At 48.5% G+C, this 24175-nt stretch overlaps 1 protein-coding gene and 1 long non-coding RNA gene across 2 annotated transcripts in view; both read right to left on the bottom strand.

Annotated features, from left to right (window-relative positions):
* Positions 1–3993: 3993 nt before the first annotated feature.
* Positions 3994–21452, bottom strand: SLAMF9 (SLAM family member 9). Its single transcript, XM_083416834.1, has 4 exons — positions 21233–21452; positions 17162–17494; positions 14001–14267; positions 3994–7386 (listed from the first exon to the last, which is right to left on the bottom strand). Exons 1-4 carry the CDS (start codon positions 21282–21284, stop codon positions 7301–7303), a joined length of 738 nt encoding a protein of 245 aa, XP_083272960.1. The 5' UTR covers positions 21285–21452; the 3' UTR covers positions 3994–7300.
* Positions 3994–24175, bottom strand: part of LOC310666276 — a 119437-nt gene continuing 99255 nt past the window's right edge. The window contains exon 2 of the long non-coding RNA XR_014505840.1: positions 3994–5952. This is a non-coding gene — a long non-coding RNA (uncharacterized lncRNA). The remainder of the gene's footprint in view (positions 5953–24175) is intronic.

Here is a 24175-nt window from a genome sequence, read left to right on the forward strand (position 1 = left end):
GTGCCCTCTCAATCACTTTAAGGGGTGGAATTGCCATTGCCGCTGGTGCCACATAACCCCCATTCTGAAATTTGTAAGGACTCGTCCATTCAGTGTGGCAATGCCTATCCTTGGAACTCCCTGACTATTGATATCAAGCAGGCGCCTTCGCTGTTCTTTTTTCAGTGCCTGCAAAAAATAAAACACATTTTTGTTTAGACAAGTCTGCCCAGAGTTTTAGAAAGCTGGTGTGTGTTTAAATCTGCTTTAGTATTTTAACTGTTTGCATGTTTCAAACTCTCGTAATTCCCTCCCCCCCGATTTTCTTGTTTTATCTTTTTGTAAACGACTTTCAGTGATGCACAGTTTCTGTAAAATAAATACATAAATGGCTGCTAGCCACGATGTCTGTGGTCTGTGCCTCTGTGGCCAAAATCTTCCGAATACCAGTGACGGGAAACTGCAGGAGGGGAAGAGGGCTCTGGGTTCGAATCCTGAGCTGAGATATTGTTTAGATGTTTTTGTTGGGGGGGGCTCATTGTTGCTGTTGCTGCTGTTAATTTATCTTTATTTTGGATCTTAGAATAACAGAATCATGGAATTGTAGAGTTGGAAGGGGCCCCTCAGCACTCATCTAGCCCAACCCAAGGCAGGAATCTCAACTCAAGCATCCCTGAGAGACAGTCATCCAGCCTCTGCTTAAAGACTTGCAAGGAAGGAGAGTCCAACACTTTCTGGGGGAGTCTGTTCCACTGCCAGGTGGAAATGGTTCAATTTGGTCGGTTGGATGTCTTGTTTATGGTTTATGACTACTTTTGTTATGGCTGCAATTTTAAAAAGTGCGTTGCAAGCTGCCTTGAGCAGCGCTTTAACTTTGGTAAGGCGGCATACAAATAAGGCGACTGATCGATTGCTCCGTTGAATGCTGCTTGACTGATTTAGAGGCTTCCCTTTTGCTCATGTGGTCCTTCAAGAGAGAGGCGAAATGCCTCCTGCCTGCAATGCTGGGAACTCAGACTCTGACAGCTCAGGGGCCAACATCCCTCACAGCCTGGGATTCCCTCCTGGGTAAGAGGGAGAGAGAGAGAGAAATCAAATCCTTCTCCAGTTCCCAACGCAGCCCAGAGCTGCCTAATGTCTCTCGCAAAGATGTCACCGAGAGTCCTGAGGGGACCCAAAGTGTCTGGGCTAAATATCATTTCTGGAGACTCCTCAACTGCCTGCCAACGTCCAGGGGATGGAATGAGAGCCACCACTTAGCGCATCAGAGAGAGAGAGAGAGAGAGAGAGAGAGAGAGAGAGAGAGAGAAAGAAAGGAAGGAAGGAAGGAAGAAAGGAAGAAAGGAAGAAAGAAAGAAAGAAAGAAAGAAAGAAAGAAAGAAAGAAAGAGGAGAGATGCAATAGGAGGCTCTTCTTAATGTTACAGGGAGTAGCTGTGTTAATAATAATAATAATAATTTTTTATTTATACCCCGCCCTCCCCAGCCAAGGCCGGGCTCAGAGTGTTGGTCTGCTGTAGTCAAAACAAAATAAAAAAAATCCTTCCAGTAGCACCTTAGAGACCAACTAAGTTTGTTATTGGTAAATAACAATAACTATATATATATATATATATATATATATATATATATATATATGTAAAGGTACCCCTGCCCATACGGGCCAGTCATGTCTGACTCTAGCATTGTGTGCCCATCTCACTTAAGAGGCCGGGAGCCAGCATGACGAAGCTGCTCTGGCAAGCCAGCACCAGCGCAGCGCATGGAAATGCCGTTTACCTTCCCACTATATGCTAGGTGGGCAGGAGCTGGGACCGAACGACGGGAGCTCACCCCGTCACGGGGATTCGAACCGCCGACCTTCTGATCGGCAAGTCCTAGGCTCTGTGGTTTTACCCACAGCGCCACCCGCGTCCCATATATATATATCTCACAAACTTAGTTGGTCTCTAAGGTGCTACTGGAAGGAATTTTTTTATTTTGTTTCTTAATGTTAGTCAGCATCTGCCTTCTTGCAACTCGAATCCATCCTGTCCTCCACTCTGGAGCTGCAGAAAACAGGCGAGTTCCCCCACCTTATATTCCAGGGAAAAAAGCACTGGAAGAGCTGGTTCCCATATCTTGATAAAAGTGTGCCAATGTTGCCACCACAAAACAGCACCCTACGTGCACACACACACACACAGCCTTGTTCTGCATAGGATGGACAGAGGAGGTCCAGGAGTCACCCTCACCTGCGGCAGAGGAGGGCCATGATCCAAGGCTGCCCCCTGCCCCCCTCCCGACATTTTGCAACCTGAATCGCTACACCATTGAGGCACCGGCTCCTGCCTTCATCTGACCCACCCGGGGGAGGACTTTTGGGCCCCTTGAGAAGAAGAGGAGTTTGGAATTGATATCCCACTTTATCACTACCCGAAGGAGTCTCCAAGTGGCTAACAATCTCCTTTCCCTTCCTCCGAGAGACTTCAGAGAAGTGTGACTGGCCCAAGGTCACCCAGCAGCTGCAGGTGGAGGAGCGGAGATGCAGACCCGGTTCCCCAGATTACGAGTCCACCGCTCTTAACCACTGGACCACACTGGCCAAAGTGCCAAAGGGGCACATTCCCAACCTGTGTCCTCCTTGCCCAGCCATCTGAGCAAGGCAGGAGCTCAAGGGATGCCCCCGAGGGCCTTGACTTCCCAGACGCTCATTCACACAACCTGGCAGACATCCCCTTTTCTGATCCTAGCATCAGAGAATTGTGGGAAGGGAACTCCAAGAGTCATCTAGTCCAACCCTCTGCAATGCAGGAATCACGGCTCAAGAATCCCTGGCAGATGGCCGTCCCACCTGCATTCAAAAACTCCCAAGGAAGGAGAGGGAGTCCGTCCCGCTGTCTAACGGCTCTTACCATCAGAAAGTTCTTGCTTGTCTTGAGTCGGAATCTCCTTCCCTGTCCGTTTTTGTCCATCGCTTCAGGTCTCCCGCTGTGGAGCTGCAGAAAACAAGCTTGGTCCGCCTTCCCTTCAGGTGCTTGAAGACGGTTCTCCTGTCACCTTTCAGTCTTCCTTCTCTAGGCTAAACATCCCCAACTCCCTCGACTGTTCCTCATCAGGCTAGGTTATCATGATCCCTTCCTCCCCACAGACACACTCACAAACTCCTTTCCCCTGTGGGATGTGCCCTGCCATTGAAAGACATCACATAAGGCAGAAGGAAAAAAACCTCTTTCAGAAGCCAACACAGTTTATTGCTGCCACCTGCTGGACAGGTTAGAGGATATCTTTTTTTGGTTCGAAAGAAGGGGATAAGTTTTTTTGAAGCTTAACCGTCTGTTTGGGGACTTTGTCTGCTTCTGGCTGTGGCGGCTTGCAATTCTCCGCAGTTTTATAGACTTTTCCGGTTTTGTTTTTAGTCTAACAAACTTGTGTGTTTCTATGAGCGGTGAAGGGTCACCGAAATCTCCAGAAAGACGGATCACCAACAGTTCAGCCCTTGGAGCTTGTCTTTATTGGCTAAAATGTGTTTGGTTGGAGACCAGTCCCTAAAGGTCACCACGGCTCTATTTTGGATCTTGTCAAATGAGAGAAATTTTACACTGATAATATTTTTTGCTGAGACGAGGCCTCTAATGGCTAAGTGGATTTTCCTGAGAATATTGTCTCGTGGGGAATCCTCTGTATTTGAGAGGGGTAGGAAGACAAGTTTATGTTTGATTAGAATTAGATTCCGACTGTTCGGGCTCTTTTGTCGTGAGCATTTTTGGGTAGATCTGAGTATATAGACTCCTTGAGGAGTCTTGTAGGAAGTTGATTGCTTAGGATCTGGGATTTCCTTTAGTTTTCCTGAGATCCCATTAGTGGGCGATGTTTATTCTACTAGGTTTTGAGGCCTAACCTCTTGATGGTTGGCAGGTTAGAGTTCTTTATTCAAGCTGGAGTTATTAACAGACAATGACAAATCCCTGGTCCCTCTGTTAACGGAGAAATCTGAGGGCTCCCTTGGACAAAAAACAAGGACACCAGCCAGGAATACCAGAGCAAAACAGCAGCCAGGAGGCTTGGTCTTGATGGAAGACTGTCGCGACAGGACTCCCACCTGCCACCAGGTGGAACAAGATGGAAGCCCCCAACAAAAGAGAACCCAAACTTTTATTAGCTGCTAATCCCCATGTTACACCCCCCCAAACTACATCACTCATACATCACGAAAGGGGAGGTCTGGTGGCCGTAATCTGAGCATCCTGGACCCTGCCCCATGGTCCCCCTTGCCCTCCACCAAACACCCATCAAGTGTCACAAAAGAGATCTTTACATTTCCCTGTTTCCCAGCCCAGTTCATCCCACCCTTTGGTCTTCATCTGGGTTTGTTATTTCTGGAATGGCTACCTGTCTGGCACTCAGGTATCAGGATGCCAGGGATTATCGCTCAGGCAGAGGGGCTGCTGAGGAGCTGAGCTCACATGTCTAGATGAATTTCTGAAGTTTTCCCAGTGAGCCAGTGCATAAATACATTGATCAGTGAATTCTTATATTTGGTATCGTGCAGCAAAGGCCTTTTGAATAGATAGTAAGAAACTCTGATGAAGTGTTTTGTGAGGACAAATCACAAAAGTGATTGTGCTGGTTTTGGTAGTGGGCTGCATGTGCATGAGATCTGCTGGAGGGGCAAACCCTCCCCCAACCTATACATAAATTCCTGCAAGACCCCCCCACATTCACATACTGCCAGGGTTGTGGATGAAATCCCTTAGGGAAACCTAAGAAGAGGTGCCCCTCAAGTTCCCTCACCACATCTCAGAATCTTAGAGCTGGAAGGGACTCCCCAAAGGTCATCTAGCCCCCCCCCCCCCCGCGATGAAGGAGTCGCAACGAAAGGATTCCAGATTCAGGTGTTTCTGGCTACCATCTCCATCGCCCTCTGCTGTCGGCTGAGCTGGCTGGGGCTGACGGGATCTGCGGAGTTGAGGAGCATCCTAGGGGCACCACGTTGGGGAAGTCTGGACTGTGCTGGCCAGTGGCGGCTCTCTGAGGTTTGAGATGTCGCTGGGGATCGAACCTGGAACCTTCCGCATGCAAAGATGGCGACCTGCCAGGAAACTGCCAAATGGGCTGTATAGGGCCAGCGCCAGGGATTTGCAGGGCTTTTGGTGATCCTACCTCCCCCCCCCCCCCGATGCTATTTGCATCCCCTCCTTGTTTTCCTTATTCTTGCTGCCCCCACATGCTTGCTGGACAGAGAAGCAGCAAGGAAAAGTCAAATTGGTGAAATTAGCACACTCTGAAATTGTACAAGAACCAAAACACACCCATCTTTCGAAACCCAAACTGATCTGAATTTTGCAATGAAGTTCTCCAACTGAAGAATATTTTACACCTCCCCCCCCAAAAAACACACCACACCCACAGAAGAAGCATCTATTAAGGGAAAGGGTTATTTCATGTTAACATATTGTAGCAGGGAAATAACATGCAAGAATGCCTTGGGGGAGGGGTTGGGTATCCTCCCCCCCCCAACCCAGGTATTTTAGTTTAATACACCCTCCACTAAGGAAGAATTAACATTAAAAGGCAGGCCAATTTCCATGAGGATTTTGAAGAAATAAAATAAAATGGCAAATTGCTGCAAGGAAAGCAGAGAACTGAATTTAAGACTGAAGACACTGAGAAGAGTGGAATGGACTGATCGTTTCCACCCATGCCAACTGCGGGGATGTGGGTCCTCGTGGGATGCCCAGGCCTGCCAACCCTTGGACCTGCGATAGGAATTCTGAGGTCTTAGATATATGTTCAATGTTCATAAGTGTACCAAGCACGTACATAGATCAGCACAGGAAGACCGACCTGGAACCATTTTTTATTCCCAAACTGTCCCAAACTGACCAAATGTTTTCTCTGCAAGGTCAAAGGAAAATGGAAAGGCCTCCCCATTGTTTTTTCCTTCACAAATCCTGTCTTAAGGGCACATTTAAGATATGAATAGGGTGTGAGCCTGACCTGGGGCAGGAACTAAGTATTTGTCATTACAAAAGTCTGGCCAGGCTCCCCAGGCAATCCAGTCAAGTGACCTGCCAGACTGGAGATAAACAACATTCAAATTTCTGTTGTAGACCGCCTTTTCTGTGATGTAGGTATGATGTGTCTGGGGGTTGTCTTGGACTCCAAGGCGGGCAATTTAAAATGTCTATATAAGGGCGGGCACACCTTGGTTCTGGGTCCTCCTTTGCTCTCCTGCGTGAGAGGGGGGCACCCTGTTGCAACAGTTCATTAAAGATCAGGCTTACTAGCTGCTTTGCTTCTCAATATTCTCTGGTTGGCCTTTGTTATTTCCTCCTGCCAATAGGGAACCTATGTAAGGACTCTATAAGGGAAAAGGGCAGATTTTATTTACAACAGTGGAATGGACTGATCTTTTCCACCCAGGCCTGCCAACCTTTGCCCCCCCCCCCCCCGTGGGATTGAACCCTCAGGAAGATCCCAGCAGCCTGCAGTCTGAGGGCACCAGGTTGGGGAAGGTTGGTCCACCCTGACCAGCAATGGCTTTCTGGGGTTCCAGACCAGCCCTAGCTGGAGATGCTGTTGGGGGTCTAACGTGGAGCCTTCAGCTTGTTGTACCGCTGAGCTACAGCCTTTGCTCTAAAAATAAGACGCTAGTCCTCAAGGTTCTCCATAAAGGGATGATTTAAATAGGAACATAGGAAGATCCTTATACTGAGGTTTTTGGTTCGGGACAAAATCGAGGCAGTGGTTTCAGAGGATCAGCACTGGGAAATAGGAACGTGATGCCTGGGAACACCAAAGCATGTGTGAATCACAGAATTGCAGAGCTGGAAGGGAATCCAGGGGTCATCTAGTCCAACCCCCTTCAGTGAAGGAATCTCAGCAGATCCTGAGGTGTGCCTCCCTGCCAGGGACTGGTTGGGCGCAGAGGAATGGTGGGAGGAACCAGCCGGATCACGGGGCATAATTAGCAAATGTTAATTCAGACTTCTTCTGTCTCTCTCTCATTTTCTGATACAGTCAAACCTCAGTTCTCGAACGGCTCTGTTTTCGAACGTTTTGGCTCCTGAACGCTGAAAACCGGGAAGTAAATGCTCTGGTTTACGAACGTTTTTCGGAACCCGAACATCCAGCACAGCTTCCGCTTGAGTGCAAGAAGTTCCTGTGACCAATCGGAAGTCGAACGGCCTTCTGGAGTGGATTACCTTTGACAACCGAGGTTTGACTGCAAAGGGGAAGCAGAGCAAGGGGCGGACGAGAAGTGGGAGCCCTGGAAAACGGCAGGAGGCGGCTGGATTTCCACACTTCGCTCAGGAAGCAGCTGCAGAGCCACTGGCTATTCACAGGCGCATGAGGACAGTGATGAGGGCAGGTGCCAAAACAGCTCTGGCAACGTGGGAGAAGAACAGGCCGGCCGCGAAAAGTCCTGCAAATAAAAAAAAAGGGGGGAGATGTTCCTGATTAAATGGAGGCAGGGATGGCCACTGGCTTTAAAAGAGTGTTATGTACTGAGTTGAATAGGATCCAAAACACACAATAGGATCCAGAATGCAGCAGTCTGATTGGTCCTAAAACAATAGGATTCAGAATGCAGCAGTCTGATTGGTCCGCAGGAGCCACCCAATCCAGCTCCAGGTGGAAGTGAATCCGCAACCTGATTGGCCTACAGGAGAATCCCGGAATTAGCCAATCGCGTGGGGCCCATTGTGTAAATAATGTATATAAAGCAGGCATTCTGGGGGAGCTTCCATTCCTCCTCACTACTAAAGAGCATGAGATCCGCTCTCGACTCTGAGTATAGTTCAAAGAGGATGGGACGAATTCAGGGAGGAGGAGAGGCTCTCAAGGGCTGCCAGACACGATGGCTCTGCGATGCTTCTGAGTGGCAGTGGCCGGGAACCACAGGAGGGGAGAGAGCTGCTCTCGCACTCAGACCCCGCTTGTGGGTTTCGCACAGGCATCTGGCTGACCACTGTGAGAAGAGGAGGCTGGGCTAGATGGAGAAGCCACAACAGAAGGAGCAGGTGGAGGCGCAAAGGAATATCAGACTTGGAAACACCCATCTCACTGGATCAGACTCATCCATTTTGCTGAATTAATTGGCTTTGGGGGGAAATGTGCAATTAATTGTCACTGTTTTGTACAGTGGTACCTTGGGTTAAGAACGTAATTCATTCCGGAGGTCCGTTCTTAACCTGAAACTGTTCTTAACCTGAAGCACCACTTTAGCTAATGGGGCCTCCTGCTGCCGCTGCGCCGCCGGAGCACGATTTCTGTTCTCATCCTGAAGTAAAGTTCTTAACCCAAGGTACTATTTCTGGGTTAGCAGAGTCTGTAACCTGAAACGTCTGTAACCTGAGGTACCACTGTATTGCGTTATTATCCTCCTTAGTGGGTTGGGCACCTTTCAAGGTGACCCGGAAACAACAATTAATCCAGAATGCAGCAGCTAGACTGGGGACTGGGAGTGGCTGCCGAGACCACATAACACCGGTCTTGAAAGACCTACACTGACTCCCAGTACGTTTCCGAGCACAATTCAAAGTGTTGGTGCTGATCTTGAAAGCCCTAAATGGCCTCAAAGGCCCAGTATACCTGAAGGAGCGTCTTCATCCCCATCGTTCTGCCCGGACACTGAGGTCCAGCTCCGAGGGTCTTCTGGTGGTTCCCTCCCTGTAAGAAGCCAAGTTACAGGGAACCAGGCAGAGGGCCTTCTTGGTGGTGGCGCCCGCCCTGTGGAACGCCCTCCCACCAAATGTCAAGGAAATAAGCAACTATCTGACGTTTAGAAGGCAGATAGGGCTGAAGGCAGCCCTGTTTAGGGAAGTTTTTAATGACGGAGGTTTTAATGTAGTTTTAATCTCTTGTTGGAAGCCCTATAGAGTGGGCAGGGTATAAGTAATCTATTATTATTATATATTATTTGGGGGTGGGATGGGGGAGCACAACACCCCCAAAAGGACCATCTCAGTGTTATCCCCCACCTAATTGCCCACTGAACTTCAGAGGGTAGAGGGATGGCAATCAGGAAAAGCACACCCCCCCCCCCCGGGAGAATTCAGCTCAGAGGACGTGTGAGAAAAGGCTCTTCATCCAGGTACCCGCATCCCAACCCGTAAATACTTTCCCAGGGAGATGTGGCCACCTATGGCTTTCAGAATGAGCTGGTTCTAAATGAAATGAATAAATTAAAATAGAGCTCGCAGAAGCCCCCAGACGGCACATACACGCTTGCTTGGCATGGCAGATATAATTACCTTTTTGTTTTTTCTCTCCAACAGCCCCCCCCCCCCCCCGTGTTCCAGGGGTTAGGCAAATAATGACTTAAATGACTTCAAAAAGAATGGATGAATACCAAATAATGAATTACAATGAATAATGCAGGGGAACGGCTAAAAGGGTTCTGGAGAGGGAACATTTGCTCCGGCGCACTTCAGAAATGACGCCATCGTCTCAGCCCAGCTGACAAATGCGCTGTTCTCCAAAAAGGGGAAATAATAATGTTAATTTGGCAAGCTTGATTATTTCAAATATTTGCTGCGTAGTTTGGATTCCAGATGCTCCCACAGGATAGGATTCTTAGTATTATTATTTTGATGAGATGTGGAAATCTCAAAAATATTTGTGGCCATTGATGGTCTCTCTTTAGCTTGTCTGCATATCAGCTCATCTGGAGGTGCAGCCTGGGCTGTGATTTGTAACTTGAATTGCGCCAGACCTCAGCTCCTGGGCTAAACAGCTACACGTGATAATGCAAAGTGACCCCAATTTCTCCACCCTCACCTCTTAGGGATGTTGCAGGAATTTATGTACAGGTTGGGGGGGGGGTTGCCCCTCCAGCAGATCTCATGCACATGCAGCCCACTACCAAAATCAGCACCATCACTTTTGTGACTTTTGTGATTTGTCCCCACAAAACGTTTCATCACAGTTTCTTCCTATCTATTCAAAGGGCCTTTGCTGCATGATACCAAATGTAAGAATTCACTGATCAATGTATCTATGCACTGGCTCACTGGGAAAACTTCAGAAATTCCTATAGACCTGTGAGCTCAGCTCCTCAGCAGCCCCTCTGCCTGAGGGATAATCCCTGGCATCCTGATACCTGAGTGCCAGACAGGTAGCCAGTCCAGAAATAACAAACCCAGATGAAGACAAAAGGGTGGGATGAACTTGGCTGGGAAACAGGGAAATGTAAAGATCTCTTTTGCTACACTTGATGGGTGTTTGGTGGAGGGCAAGGGGAACCATGGGGCAGGGTCCAGGATGCTCAGATTACGGCCACCAGACCTCCCCTTTCATGATGTATGAGTGATGTAGTTGGGGGGGGGTGTAACATGGGGATTAGCAGCTAATAAAAGTTTGGGTTCTCTTTTGTTGGGGGCTCCCATCTTGTTCCACCTGGTGGCAGGTGGGAGTCCTGTCGCGAGACAGTTTTCAATAAAGACCAGGCCTCCTGGCTGCTGTTTTGCTCTGGTACTCCTGGCTGGTGTCCTCGTTTTTTGTCCAAGGGAGCCCTCAGATTTCTCTGTTAACAGGGATGATGGAAGTTGTAGTACAACAATATTCTGGGGGAGTCAAAGGGTGCCCATCAGAGAGAGGGGGGGGGCGCATAAGAATCAGGATCTAGCCCAGTATCCTGCAGGAACCTGCAAGCAGGATCTGGGCACCAGAGCAACTCTCCCCTCCGGTGGTTTTCAGCAACGGGTGTTCAGCTGCTTCCAACGGTGGAGACAGAGCAGATTCATGGTGGCTGGCAGCCCTCTCCTCCATTAATTTGTCTAATCTTCCTTTACAGGTTGGTGAGCCTTTCTGCCTCCTGTGGCAGAGAGTTCCACTGTCTAACTGTCACTGAAATTCTACTCAGTATTGATTCAGAGCAGATTCCAATGCATAGTTAGCAGAGTAACAACTTAAACACTGTTACACTTTTCCTTCTCCTCCTGCGATGAGGCATTTTAATGAGGTATTTTAATATTTTAATGTTGTATTTTAATTTTGTTTTAAGTTGTAATCATTCAACTTGTTTTTATTATTGCTGGTTAGCCGCCCTGAGCCTGGCCTTGGCTGGGGAGGGCGGGGTATACATAAATTATTATTATTATTATTACAGTTACGGGGGGGGGGCACATCTTTAAAGTTAAATGATACAAATATTATGCCTGAATGTATCCTTCCAACTTGACAGTTCAGGGAAGTTACCTAGCTTTAAAAATAATATAAAATCATCTCCTTTCCCAGTTCCCCCCATTCCAAAGCTATTTCCTCCTTGCAAAAGGACTCCAGGAAGTTCCCAGTGGTGACAGTTGCTGGGCTCATTGTTAGCCAAAGGAAGCCAAATCTCATCCCCTGACTCGCCTCAGGCTCCAGACATGCAAAGGAACTTCTATTGTACTTTTGGGTGGTGGGTACTTAAGACATATTTGTCTATGCTAATCTTATCCCTGAGTCTTGCCCCGCCATGTCTGCTTATGCTAATCTTGTACCAAGGACTTGTCTGGACACGTTTGTCAAGGTTGAACTAGTGTAACCCCTGTCTACCCCTCCCCTTTTGTGACATGTCAGTGATGTAGCAATGATGTATCAATGATGCTGTACAAACTGTATTCTGGGATATGGTGGGAAAGTTTTAAAAGTCCTTGTCACCCCATCCTCAGGGTTCAAATTTCCTCTTTGAACCTATTGCGCAATAAACTTTGGTCCACAGCTATTTGCTCCGGTTGGTGGCTGGACTCCTTCCTTTCTTCCGCAGGGACCCGTGGGCTCTGCCCGACCAGCTGGGGGACGGAGCAGCCTCGCACCTAGATTTTTCCGTAACAAACACGTTGCAGGATTCCCCCAAAATAGACCAGAGGCAATTCATATTTCATCCAGCAGAGCTTTACTGCTACTGAAGGCAAATGAGCATCATGGTCACAAATCCAATACAGTGGTACCTTGGGTTACATATGCTTCAGGTTACATACGCTTCAGGTTACAGACTCCGCTAACCCAGAAATAGTGCTTCAGGATAAGAACAGAAATCTTGCTCCAGCGGTGTGGCAGCAGCAGGAGGCCCCATTAGCTAAAGTGGTGCTTCAGGTTAAGTACAGTTTCAGGTTAAGAACGGACCTCCGGAACGAATTAAGTACTTAACCCAAGGTACCACTGTACAGTCCTACCTCGGGTTACAGACACTTCGGGTTGCACGATTTCGGGTTGCGCACCGTGCCAAACCCAGAAGTACCGGAACGGGTTACTTCCAGGTTTTGGCGCTTGCGCATGCGCTGAATCGCGACCCGCGCATGCGCAGACGCGGCACTGCGGGTTGCGGATGCTGTGGGTTGTGAACGTGCATCCCGCTCGGATCACGTTTGCAACCCGAGTGTCCACCGTACATTCAGGATTGGCCCTACCCATAAGAAATCCAGTTGCAGCAGGTTTAACTTCAGCTTACAGTAACTTATGATAAGACTAAACCTTAGCACTTTGTTCAGAACAGCACACCGGAAGGAAAGAGAGACAGAACGTGAAGCCCAGGCTCCTTCGGGCCTCATTATTATAATCAGCATGACCTGGACAGAAAGAGATAATAGAACCAGTCTAAGCGAGCTGTGCTCAGCTTCTCTGAAGGAATACCCCAAACCTCATGAGCCTTCCGCTTGCTTCTTTCACACAGAGATCCTTCCAGAGCCCTCTTGAATGAATTATAATAGAATAGGAAAGATCAGTGCATCAGATCAATATTTTTTGCACTAAGAAATGCAAACTGACATTAACAATGTGCTGCTTGAAGAAGTCCTTCCTATTTTCTGTCCTAAATCTTCCAACATCCAGCCTCATCAGACGCCCATCAGCTATGAAAGAGGGATAAAAGCTTTTTTCCACCACTTTCTCAAGGCTGTGCCTCGTTTTATTCACCCCCCCTTTCCTTTAATCTAAAAAGCCCCAAACGCTGCGACCATTGCTCACAGGGGAGATGCTCCATCCTGGTGACCCTTTCGCCTGCCCTTTTCTGAACTTTTTCCCAACTCTGCAACATCCTTTTGGAGGTGACCTCCTGTCCTTTCTATCACAGGCTACGGTCTCAAATGGATTACCCCTTAAAAACTGGGTACATCACGCTGCCCAACTGATGGGCAGATAGGACCTCTCAGTGACCGAGATCAAAGAACTTCCCTTATCTTCCCAGAAAAGTATTGTCTAACGAACCATAAGGGCAGTGGCAACTAAAAAACGACCTAAACTCTATGTAGACATCCACATGCGCCCCATTATATTTCAGACTTAGAGAGGCCCACGAACATACACCTTATTTCAATTAACTGACTTTACAATTAAATACAATAAACTCTGGAAGACACAGAGGCATACCAACAAACAAACGTGTTTGCATTAGAGGATGTCCTGAAGTAGAGGACCTTATGCATTATCTCTTGCGCTGCCCCTTATATAATGAAGCAAGAGAACGATTTTTAGCACCTATAAGGACAAGGTCCCCTGGCCAGAGCCCCTCTGACATGATTTTATATCTCCTCGCAGACATAGATAAGTATGTGACCTGGCGTGTAGCACTCTTTGCAACTGCCGCTAGGAAAATTAGAGCAAATTATATAGCCACCAACTGTAAAGGAGATGAATTTATTTGACCTTATCTACATCAAGCTGTATTCTATCTTTATCACCAAACTCCGAATATGATTGCACATTGTATTAATTAACATTATTTTTTAATATATTAGTGGCCGTGTGCTGATTTTAGTCTATAAATTTTTATTGTATAATGTCTTAACCAGTATATTAAGGTACTTTTATAGCTCTGTTTAGAGTAGGTAATGTCTTGATAACAGAAATGTTTTAAGTTTTTTGCATTAATCCAGCATATTTTCTTTTAACTGTTGAATGACCCAGTGTACATTGTGGCAGCCTTTGGCTATGTGCAATAAAACGGACGGACTGACCACAAGTTACGGCGCCCGTCTTTGGTCTTCTGAGCCACTGCAATATTGAGTGGCAGGACGTGATGACAACGGGCGGGAAATAAATCGAAATATTACTCACCTGCAGCTGCAGATTTTGGGCACGAAGCATAGGGCAAGACCTCCCAAGCTTTCTGGGTCCCCAAGGCCTGCGCAGAGCAGGTGTAAGAGTCATATTTGTTCTTGGGGTTCATGGTGAGGTGCAGCCTGGCGTCAGAAGAAGCCGTGTCCCCTGTTTTTGTATTCTTCCAGGAGTAGGTCACCCGAACTTTGGCTCCAGCTCCAGCCTCACACAGCAGATTGAGCTTGCAGGAGCTGTTGGCCAACCTTTCTCCCGTGATGTTGATGTCTGAAACGGGAGGGGGAGAAGGGGTTGGCAAGGGACAGGGTCAAGGGACAGGGTCAGGAAATCACAGCCATCTTCCACTCTCGGAAGCTGGAGCCAGCTTGCAACCTGCCGCCCCCGAGGGCAGGGCCCGAACCAACCGATTCAAACCTCAAGAAAGGAGATCCAGACTAAACATTAGGAAGTTCCTGGTGCGAAGAGCGGCTTGGCTGTGGAGCAGACTCCCCGGGAAGGTGGCGGGCTCAGATACAGGTCGTGGCTGGATCCAGCGTGGGCTCTGCCAAGGTTTGGCAAAAACAAGAACGCTAGAAAAATGCCACCTGTGCTGCTGATAGAAGCAGTACGACTCGTGCAATACGTCTGCCAGGGTCACGCCCATCTACCTGTTCACACGCAGAGGGAGGATGCTCCAGACCAGGTGTCACAGGAAGTTCTACTGGCTACAGTAACACCCCCCCTGCGCGTCCCCTCTGGGCAAACAGGAAATGTTGAACTTGACTGCTACGGTGATGTTACAGCCCACAGGACCCCCTTTCCAGCTAACATGCACCTGGGGACTCTTTTACAAGACCTTGTACGACTCATGCAACACGTTGGCGGCTAATATACACACAATAATTACCAAAATGATTATGCATTCTTTATCAATCTTCTGAAAAAAATACAAAACCTTCTGCAAAGCCACAGAGACTTGCGAACTACCCAACCTAAGATGAACCTATAATGTCTGATTTCAATAGATTTTTCAAGTGCTTTGCTCAGTCTTTTGTTTTCTTTATCTTAGGCTGGGTAGTTCGCAAGTCTCTGTGGCTTTGCATAAGGTCTTGTATTTTTCTCAGAAGACTGATAAAGAATGCATAATCATTTTGGTAATTATTGTGTGTATATTAGCCGCCAACGTGTTGCATGAGTCGTACAAGGTCTTGTAAAAGAGTCCCCAGGTGCATGTTAGCTGGAAAGGGGGTCCTGTGGGCTGTAACATCACCGTAGCAGTCAAGTTCAACATTTCCTGTTTGCCCAGAGGGGACGCGCAGGGGGGGTGTTACTGTAGCCAGTAGAACTTCCTGTGACACCTGGTCTGGAGCATCCTCCCTCTGCGTGTGAACAGGTAGATGGGCGTGACCCTGGCAGACCCCATAAAAGGACCGGTTCTGCAGCCATCTGCTCCCTTGAGACCCTTCTCCTTCTCTGGACGCTTTTGCTGTCTGCTGGTTCTCAGCCAGCAGCGCATGGGCTCATTCCTCACAAGAGGCTGAATCCACACCTTTCTCTGTATCTGTAACTACAAGCTAAAGCCTGCCTTCAGGATCATACCGTGAACTGAATGTGAGTAAACCGTGTTACTTTTAAGGGAAGACCGTTGTGTCTTTATTCTTTTTAAGAGGGAATAAAAGGGGAATTTACCAGGAAAAACAAAACACCAGGAATTTACCAGGAACAACAGAGATTCAAATGAGTCTACCAGCTGGCTTGCTGCTATATAGTGGGGAATGTGCTACTGACTCACTAGCGTGAGTGAGGAAGGATAATATAGAACCAATATATCCTCTCCTGCTATCCACAGCATTCTCACAAGTCCTGGGTCTGGAAAGGGTGAAGACGCCCCACTGAGAGGCAGGAGTCTCCCCCCCCCCCAAGACGCCATGGAGGAGGGAACCTGGGGCTGTCTGGACGTGAAGTGCCTGCTCTACCACTGAACTGCAGCCTGACAACCAGGATATTTTGCACCCTTTTCCTTTGCCAGGGTTACATATGTTCTTGCCAAGCAAGCAATCAGCTGCCTGCCCTCACTTTGCGTCAAAGTTTGACGCTTGCATCTAGCAAATAAGATCTGCTGAAGAAGGATAATTTTAGCTGCTGTTGCAACATTTAAAACTAAAAGCAGCCACCCAACTTTCTTCCCTTCTCGAGTTTGGTGTAACTTCTCAGTTGAGGAACTGACAATTTCTTGGAAAACTCCTGAACTTAGTAGCTGCCAGACACGGCTTTGATTAGTCACAGAATCGTAGAGTTTCCAAGGGTCACGCAGTCTAACTTCCTGCAGTGCAACGATCACTGCTAAAGCATCCTTGCCAGACGGCCCCCCATTGGAGAGCCTGCCCTGAGGGGGTGTTAGGATCCCTGCTCCATGATTGCAGTCATGGGATTGTTGTCTTTCACATGACGGTGTCTGTTTTGACTTCACAAAGTGGGAAGTGACAGAGACAGGATGTTTGTGTTACTGTGTTCCGTGAAGTGGGACTATTGTCCTTTGTCCCTTTTCTCTTTGCTGTCTGATGCTAGAGAGAGAGGGAGCCATGTTGCAGTGCTCTTTGTGTGTTTATATGTAAGTAAAGTAGATTAGCCAAAATGCTGAGTTGCTGAGGTCTGTTATGCGAAATGCGCAAACTCTGTGGATCCCTAAGTGTGCCGGTGTCAGTTGGCATTGGTCGCTGTGATGTTCAGGCTGAAGAAAACTTTTGAAGCTCCCGAACGAATGAGCAGGAGGGAGAGAACATGCCAGCCGGGCATTCTTCTTTGAGCTGATAGCAGCCTTACTATTAAGTTCAAATTCTCTGCCTTGAACTAAGGCCACAGCCCTACCATACATTTATGAACCTGTCTGCTTTAGTATTTTAACTTTTGTATGTTTTAAAGTATTGCTGTGATTTTTCCTTGATTTCCTTGTCATTTTTAAAAAATAATCAAGTGGTGTACATATGAAATAATGAAATAAATAAATGCATCTATAACTCGTACAAAGTGCATAACTTCCCGCTCCAAGAATCCTGGGAACCGTAGTTCACTCAACGTAGCTCTCTGGGTGGGGAACTGTGGTTCCCGGGATTCTTGGGGCGGGTGCTTCAGATGCGCGTGGGAGGAGGCACTTGAATTTGCAGTTCTGAGAAGTTACTTACGGAAGACGAAGAGCGTGTAGCGGTTCAGCGTCTTGGAGCCTTCCTGGGTGAGCGTCGAAATGTCATAGCCTCCTCCGTCTTCCAAGGTGAGGTTATGGATGTGGAAGGCAGGCTCCTCCTCCAGGAAAGACACCCTTTCGGAATATCTTGGGTCGAGGACCGTGATGGGCTTCCCTTGCTCCCACATAGCGACGGCCTTGCTGGGTGGGCCGACAGACCTCAGTATGAGACCCGAGAAAATGGTCCCTTTTGGAATCACAACGGGAAGACTGACCGAGTGCCCCACATCTTTGGGGCCTAATTCGGCGTGGGTCGCTGCAGGACTGTCTGCGCCTTGGAGAGGAGAGAGAGAAGAGGGAAGAAAGTGAATTTGGAGAGGATGAGATTCACGCGCCATCAGCAGGAACTGGGTTGAGACATTGAGCAGAGTGTTTCAGCAACCCGGGTTTTTGGGGGGGCTGTGGGGGTCGGACGTTAGATAGGCTTGCAAAGCAACTGAGGGAGGAGGCACATGAGCTGATAAGCCGTTTGAAAATGGGGAGGAGTTAGGGGGGAAACCTAGGGGGCACAGCCAAGTCCCCCATCTCCTCACACCCCTTTCATAGAATGGTTGAATCATAGGGGCTGTGAGGGTCTTCTGGTCCAAATCCCAGCAATGCAGGAATCACATCTAAAGTGATGGCAGACGGCTGTCCATCCTCTGCTTAGAAACCTCCAAGGAAGGAGAGCTCAGTGAGGGAATTTGTTCCACTGCTGGACAGCTCCTGCCCTCAGAAAATTCTTCCTAATGCTTAATTGGAGTCTCCTGCCTTGCTATTTGAATCTCTTGGTTTGGGTCCTGCCTTCTGGAGAGAACAAGCCCGCTCTGATTTCTGTGGGGCAGCCCTTGACACATTTGAAGACGGGCCCATCTTACCCATTGAGACTAGTGGCGCAGGACACCAGGACGCCAAGTTCTGGAGGGCGCCAGGCGAGAGTCCGGGGAACATGGGACGCGGGTGGCGCTGTGGGTTAAACCACAGAGCCTAGGACTTGCCGATCAGAAGGTCGGCGGTTCAAATCCCTGCGACAGGGTGAGCTCCTGTTGCTCGGTCCCTGCTCCTGCCAACCTAGCAGTTGGAAAGCAGGTCAAAGTGCAAGTAGATAAATAGGTATCGCTCCGACGGGAAGGTAAACGGCGTTTCTGTGCACTGCTCTGGTTCACCAGAAGCGGCTTAGTCCTGCTGGCCACATGACCCGGAAGCTGTACGCCGGCTCCCTCGGCCAATAAAGCAAGATGAGCGCCGCAACCCCAGAGTTGGTCACGACTGGACCTAATGGTCAGGGGTCCCTATACCTTTAACCTGCAATCCTGCACACAGGCAGGGCTCTCATAAATGGAGGATAGTGTGAGGATATTCCGTTCCACCTTCAGAACAGACGTGTGGAATTGTCGCATGTCACATGTCTGTTTACACTCCAGCAAAGCTTGCTGGGAACTTCTGTATGTGTATAGCTTTTGCTTTTGCTGTCTTGCTTGTACACCAAGGAGATTGGACATGTTTTCCTTTTGTCCTGCTGAATGCTGAATAAACTGTTTGCAAATATGCTCACACAACTTCTGCCACTTCTGTTGTGTAATGTTTGCTCTGCTGAGTAGCCTGCCCCAGCTTCTGAAGCTCAGGTCGCTGATGCTGCACCAAGGACTGGAGATCGTCTGGAGCCAGCTGGGGGCCTGCCAATTGCCCCCCTACCTGGGAATATCATCTGCTGGGAATTGCAAGGGGGTTGCTGCAGTTACGCTTCTGGGCTTCTCAGTTTGGGGCTTCTGGCTGGACACTGTGAGAACCAGATGCGCCCCCTTTGGCCTGATCCAGAAGCCAACCTCTTCTGGCCCCAGGCCCAGAAGCAGTCTCTCTAGAGTCCTAGGCAGTGCTTCCCCCGCCCCCAAAAAATGTTTAGGGGTGCTCTCATTTTGATTCAAGAAAATCACCCTTTTAAAGTTCAAGTCAGGAAAAATAAATACAATAAATGGACAAAAGCACAAAGATTCACAAAATGTTTAGGGGTACGTGTACCCTTGGGTACCCCCAGAAAAAGCACTGGTCCTAGGTTCTTAGAGCCCTCTGGCCGCTGTGGGGACAAGAGGTGGGACTAGCAGGTCCTGGTGCCGCTGACGCTGGGATGTTCTGTTGTTCACATCTGTCTGACACCCACAGAGGATGCTTCGTGTTGTTGTCTCCCACCACCCGGTCAAGTTATGCCACTAGCTGACACAATACTTCTTGAGCAATTAATGGGGATGACCTTGCTTGTTTTACAGGCACACACCCAAAGCCCATTGCCAAATCTTTCCAGATCAGTTCCTCTTACTCCTAAAAACAACCATGAGGAACATCTCCTCAGAATCCAGGTTGAATCCAGAGGCCAGAAGCTGGATCAGGCCCAAGGGGGCCCATCAAAGCAAGCCTCCTGTTCTCACGGTGGCCATGCAAAAGCCCTTAAGACCTAGAAATCTTGATAGACTGCCTCTGGACCTGGAGGTTCCACCAGGACCCAAGAAGGGTCCCAGACAGTGCAGCCTTCTTGCTTTGCAGTGGCCAAATGCCATTCAGAACCAATAATAATAATAATAATAATAATAATAATAATAATAATAATTTATTTTTAGGACTTTCCACAGGACAGGCGCCACCACCAAGGAGGCCCTCTGCCTGGTTCCCTGTAACTTGGCTTCTCACAGCCAGGAAACCACCAGAAGCACAATTCAAACTGTTGGTGCTGACCTTGAAAGCCCTAAAAGGCCTCAGTCCAGTAGGCCTGAAGGAGCATCTCCACCCCCATTGTCCAGCCTGGACACTGAGGTCCAGATCCGAGGGCCTGCTGGTGGTTCTCTCAGTGCGAGAAGTGAGGTTACAGGGAACCAGGCAGAGGGCCTTCTTGGTGGTGGCACCCACCCACCCTGTGGAACGCCCTCCTACCAGATGTCAAAGAGAAAAACAGCTACCAGACTTTTAGAAGACATCTGAAGGCAGCCCTGTTCAGGGAAGCTTTTAATGTTTAATAGGTTAGTGTATTTTAATATTCTGTTGGAAGCCGCCCAGAGTGGCTGGGGCAACCCAGCCAGATGGGTGGGGTATAAATAAAAAAATCATCATCATCATCATCATGATAACACAGTGGGCACGAGCATCGTAAGGCCAGAACCCCAATTTGCAGCTTTTCCATCAGGCTACAGGCAAAGGCGAGAGATGAGACCTTGGGGAACAAAGCAATCCTGGTTCTCCTCCCGCCCTCAAAATCTCCCCTCTCTAGTCTGCTGCTACAACAATTCTCTGGGGCCGTTTGCATTGCAAGGTGACAAAGGGACCCCGGCACCTTCTGGACTCACAAGCCCACCTAATTCCACCTCTGGGCACAGATTCTGTGATTTTTGCATTGCAGGGGGCGGACTGGGTGGCCCCTCGGGTCTCGTCCATCTCTACAGTTCTATGAGTCTACAGAACGTGTGCTTAAAAACCAAAACCAAAAGCCAACAACTCATTGCGCCCTTCAGCACCCCATAATAACCAGATATTTATTTTCAACGCTTCTGAGAAAATGTCCCGCCCATGATTCCGTGGTTGCAGTTAACCAGCCACGATTTTGTCCTTTTTGTTAAGTGCTCATCAGAAGGGGTTGGGGTTTTTTGTTTTTTGGGCACCTTGAGCTCTTTGGAGAAAAGGTGAGATACAAATGGGATATCATAGTTCACCCTCACCCAGCAAATACACCTTTAAAAGGAAATTGCCTTTTTCCTGGTTGTGGAATGAACAAATGCCCATTGGGAAGACGGATAAACACCCTGTAAGCAAATCTGCCTGAAGCTCATTGTCAAATAACCTCTCTGAAAACAACCTGGAAAATTTCCGCAATAAAGACTGGATATTGTCTAACATCTCTGTGAGCAACTGGGGATAAATGTGGAATAAGCAGGGAGCCCTATACCTCCACACACATTGCTTGCTCGTGCAAGAGGCAGCAAGGGCATTGCGTTATGGAACACACACAGAGAGAGGAAGTTTAACAGAGAGTCACCTGGATTTTACTCACTTGTAGCTTGGAAGGTGAAGACGAGGAAGAGGAAGGCAACAGCTGGATCCATGTTGGTGTCACGGTGGTGAGATCAGCCCCAAGGAAAACGTGTGAGGAGCCCGGACAGCTCAGCCAGGGACACCAGCTTCTCCTTCCCTTTTCTGCAACTTGGCCAAACCAGGGATGGGGAGAGGCTTCCTCCTGCCCGCCCTTCTGGTAGGCTTGGCCGTCGGGTGACACCCAGAGTGGACCCTGGGGACATGTGACCAGGCCCCATGTACACAATAGCCAGAGACCTCCCTCTGGGTTTAGGAAACACACACACACACACACACACACACACACACACACACACGAGGAACGTCCTTGCCATTTCTGCTTGAGGAAGGAGGATTGGGTGTGCAAGCTTTGGGATCCACTAGGACGGTGGGAGAAAAAAGGCCTTCTGGGGGGGTGGTTAATGCTGTGAGCCCCTCCATCATAAGGGCAGGTTATATACAGTGGACACTTGGCTTGCAAACACGATCCGTGCAGGAGGCATGTTCGCAACCCGCAGCGTGGCATCTGCGCACGTGTGGGTTGCGATTCAGTGCTCCTGCTCATGTGCAAAGTGCGATTTAGTTTCTGCGCATGCGCGAGCTCCAAACCCCGGAAGTAACCCATTCCGTGCAACTTGAAGAGTCTGTAACCCAAGGTATGACTGTACTGTATATGTGTAAGACGCCACAATATCTGTGGTACTTCAGTCCAACGAAACCAAACTCTGGGTAAGCGCTTGAAATCTCGCTTTGCTCTGAGATTGGGGTGCCATGCAACATTATGCTTCTGTTTATGACATATAACCGATGAGTCCATTCCACTCGAGTCTGGTGCCCTGGAGTAAAGTCTATAATGCGCTGGTTCAAATATTGATAGAATCACGCTGGAGAGACCTGTCAGGAGTAAGCATGGACCAATGGTACCAAATAGTGTGGGAAACAGCCCTAATAGAAAAACTAACCAACAAACTGAAACTGAAACGGGGACAAATGGAAGAAGACACCTTCACCCTGGTATGGCTCCCCTTTATCACACCCACAGCCCAACAAGAAAATGACAAAAATCCCCCAACGGCATACAAATCAATATGGCTATCCTGATCCAAAACACCCATGCACACATGAAAACAAAATTCACCACAGCCAACCACAAAGAAACAACCACACCCTACGGCAGGCATAGGCAAACTCGGCCCTCCAGATGTTTTGGGACTACAACTCTCATCATCCCTTGCTAACAGGACCAGGGGTCAGGGATGATGGGAGCTGACGTCCCAAAACATCTGGAGGGCTGAGTTTGCCTATGCCTGCCCTAGGCCAACCCCAATCTCTCTCACCACCAAAGGAACACAAGCGAATAGCAAAAAGAACCCACACAAGTGGTGCTGACCCCCCCCACATATGTTAAGTAAAATAGAAACATCGCCCCCCAACTCCAACCCCCCTCCCCATTCCCCCCTCCACCTCTTTCCCCCTTTTCTTCCTAAGGTAACACTAACGTCTCAACAAATGAAACTGATTTGCAGAAAATGTAACTTGAAAAAAGAGACATTGCACATACTTTTGTAAACCAAGAAATCTTTAATAAAAAATACGTTGGGGGAAAAAATCTATAGAATCCCTTTGCAGTATCCTAAGTGACTCCTCAGGTTCTGAGTGATTTCATCGGGAACCCAGTTAAGTTGCCTTCCGCTCAGTCGCCCAATTGGTGCCCCCAGCTGAGTCCTGTCTACATGGACGGGCAGCAGTTGTCCGGGTTTTTAGACCCATTCCCAGCCCTGCCTGGAGACCCCAGGGCTTGAACCAGGGACCTCCACGAGGCAGGAGATTCGCTCCTCCCAGACTTGCCCCTCGGCTGCATCCGCACTGAACCCTGGCCTGGCCTCTTCGCTTCTCCGGTTCAGCACTGGCCTGAGACACAGGCTCAAGGAAGCCCAAATCTTTCGATTCCCCCTTTTCACCCCAATCAGCAGAAAAAGAGGAACTGCCAGAGCGGAGAATCACGGGATCCAGAATCGGGGCTTTTTTTTAGGCTCAGCAGGAAAAGGAGTCAAAGAGGAACTGGGCGCGGGCAGCAAATGTTATGAGGGCCAGAATCACTTTCAGGATCTGCAATAAGCAGCAATTTCTAGACAGTTCCCTGGAACTGACATCATGCCTTCGCTTGGCTGACACAGGAGAAACAGATGATACAGCTGTTCTTCCGGTGCAACTGTCGTCAGGCTCTTGGCTTTTTAAAATAAGTGGCTTGGGATTATTTTTCTAAAACAGAATAGCCCAGCTGTTGCTGGACCAGGCCAAAGGGGGCCAGTCTAGACCAGCTTCCTGTCCTCACAGTGGCCAAATGCCCCTAAGGACATAGTGTTGTGAACAAAAATCTGCCCTTTTCCCCCTTATGGGGTATCAAATAGCCCATATATAGTCTGTTACAGCAAAATCTGGGTGCGAGGCTGCTCTGCCACCCAGCTCGTCGGACTAAGTCCACGGGTCCCTGCGGAGGAAAATGAGCTCAGCAGGAGACAGGAGCAAACTGCAGAAGATCCATGTTTATTGCGCAATAAGGTTCAAGGCGAGATTGAACAGCGAGAAATGGGTGACATGAACTTTTGAAACTTCCCTCCATGTCCCAGAATACAGTGCAAAATACATCCCAGTTACATCATGAATACATTAAGAAGAGGTTGGGTTACACAGATTACATCATGAATATATTAAGAAGAGGTTGGGTTACACAGGATTAACATGGAGGAGGGAGGGGGGAATATGCAGAGCTGGAGATATGCGTAGATAAGCACATCCTGAGTCCAGGTGATGAGAAGACAATGGTCCATGTATGCATAGTCTGCCACCTGGCAGAGTGATTTGACAGGATTAGGGTCTTAACACCTTGCTTGAGGGATTATGGAGGACAGGGAAGGTGTCA

This window comes from Podarcis tiliguerta (genome assembly GCF_965153285.1).
Source record: "Podarcis tiliguerta genome assembly, chromosome: 16".
In the NCBI taxonomy this organism is placed as follows: Eukaryota; Metazoa; Chordata; class Lepidosauria; order Squamata; family Lacertidae; genus Podarcis; species Podarcis tiliguerta.

Excerpts from the sequence above, each read along its gene's own strand:
- SLAMF9 (XM_083416834.1), bottom strand. The coding sequence starts at position 21,284 with ATGGATCCAGCTGTTGCCTTCCTCTTCCTCGTCTTCACCTTCCAAGCT. Across the intron at positions 14,268-17,161 it reads CTACACGCTCTTCGTCTTCC|ACATCAACATCACGGGAGAA; the intron begins GTAAGTAACTTC and ends CTCCCGTTTCAG. Across the intron at positions 7,387-14,000 it reads CCCAAAATCTGCAGCTGCAG|GACTTTTCGCGGCCGGCCTG; the intron begins GTGAGTAATATT and ends TTTTATTTGCAG.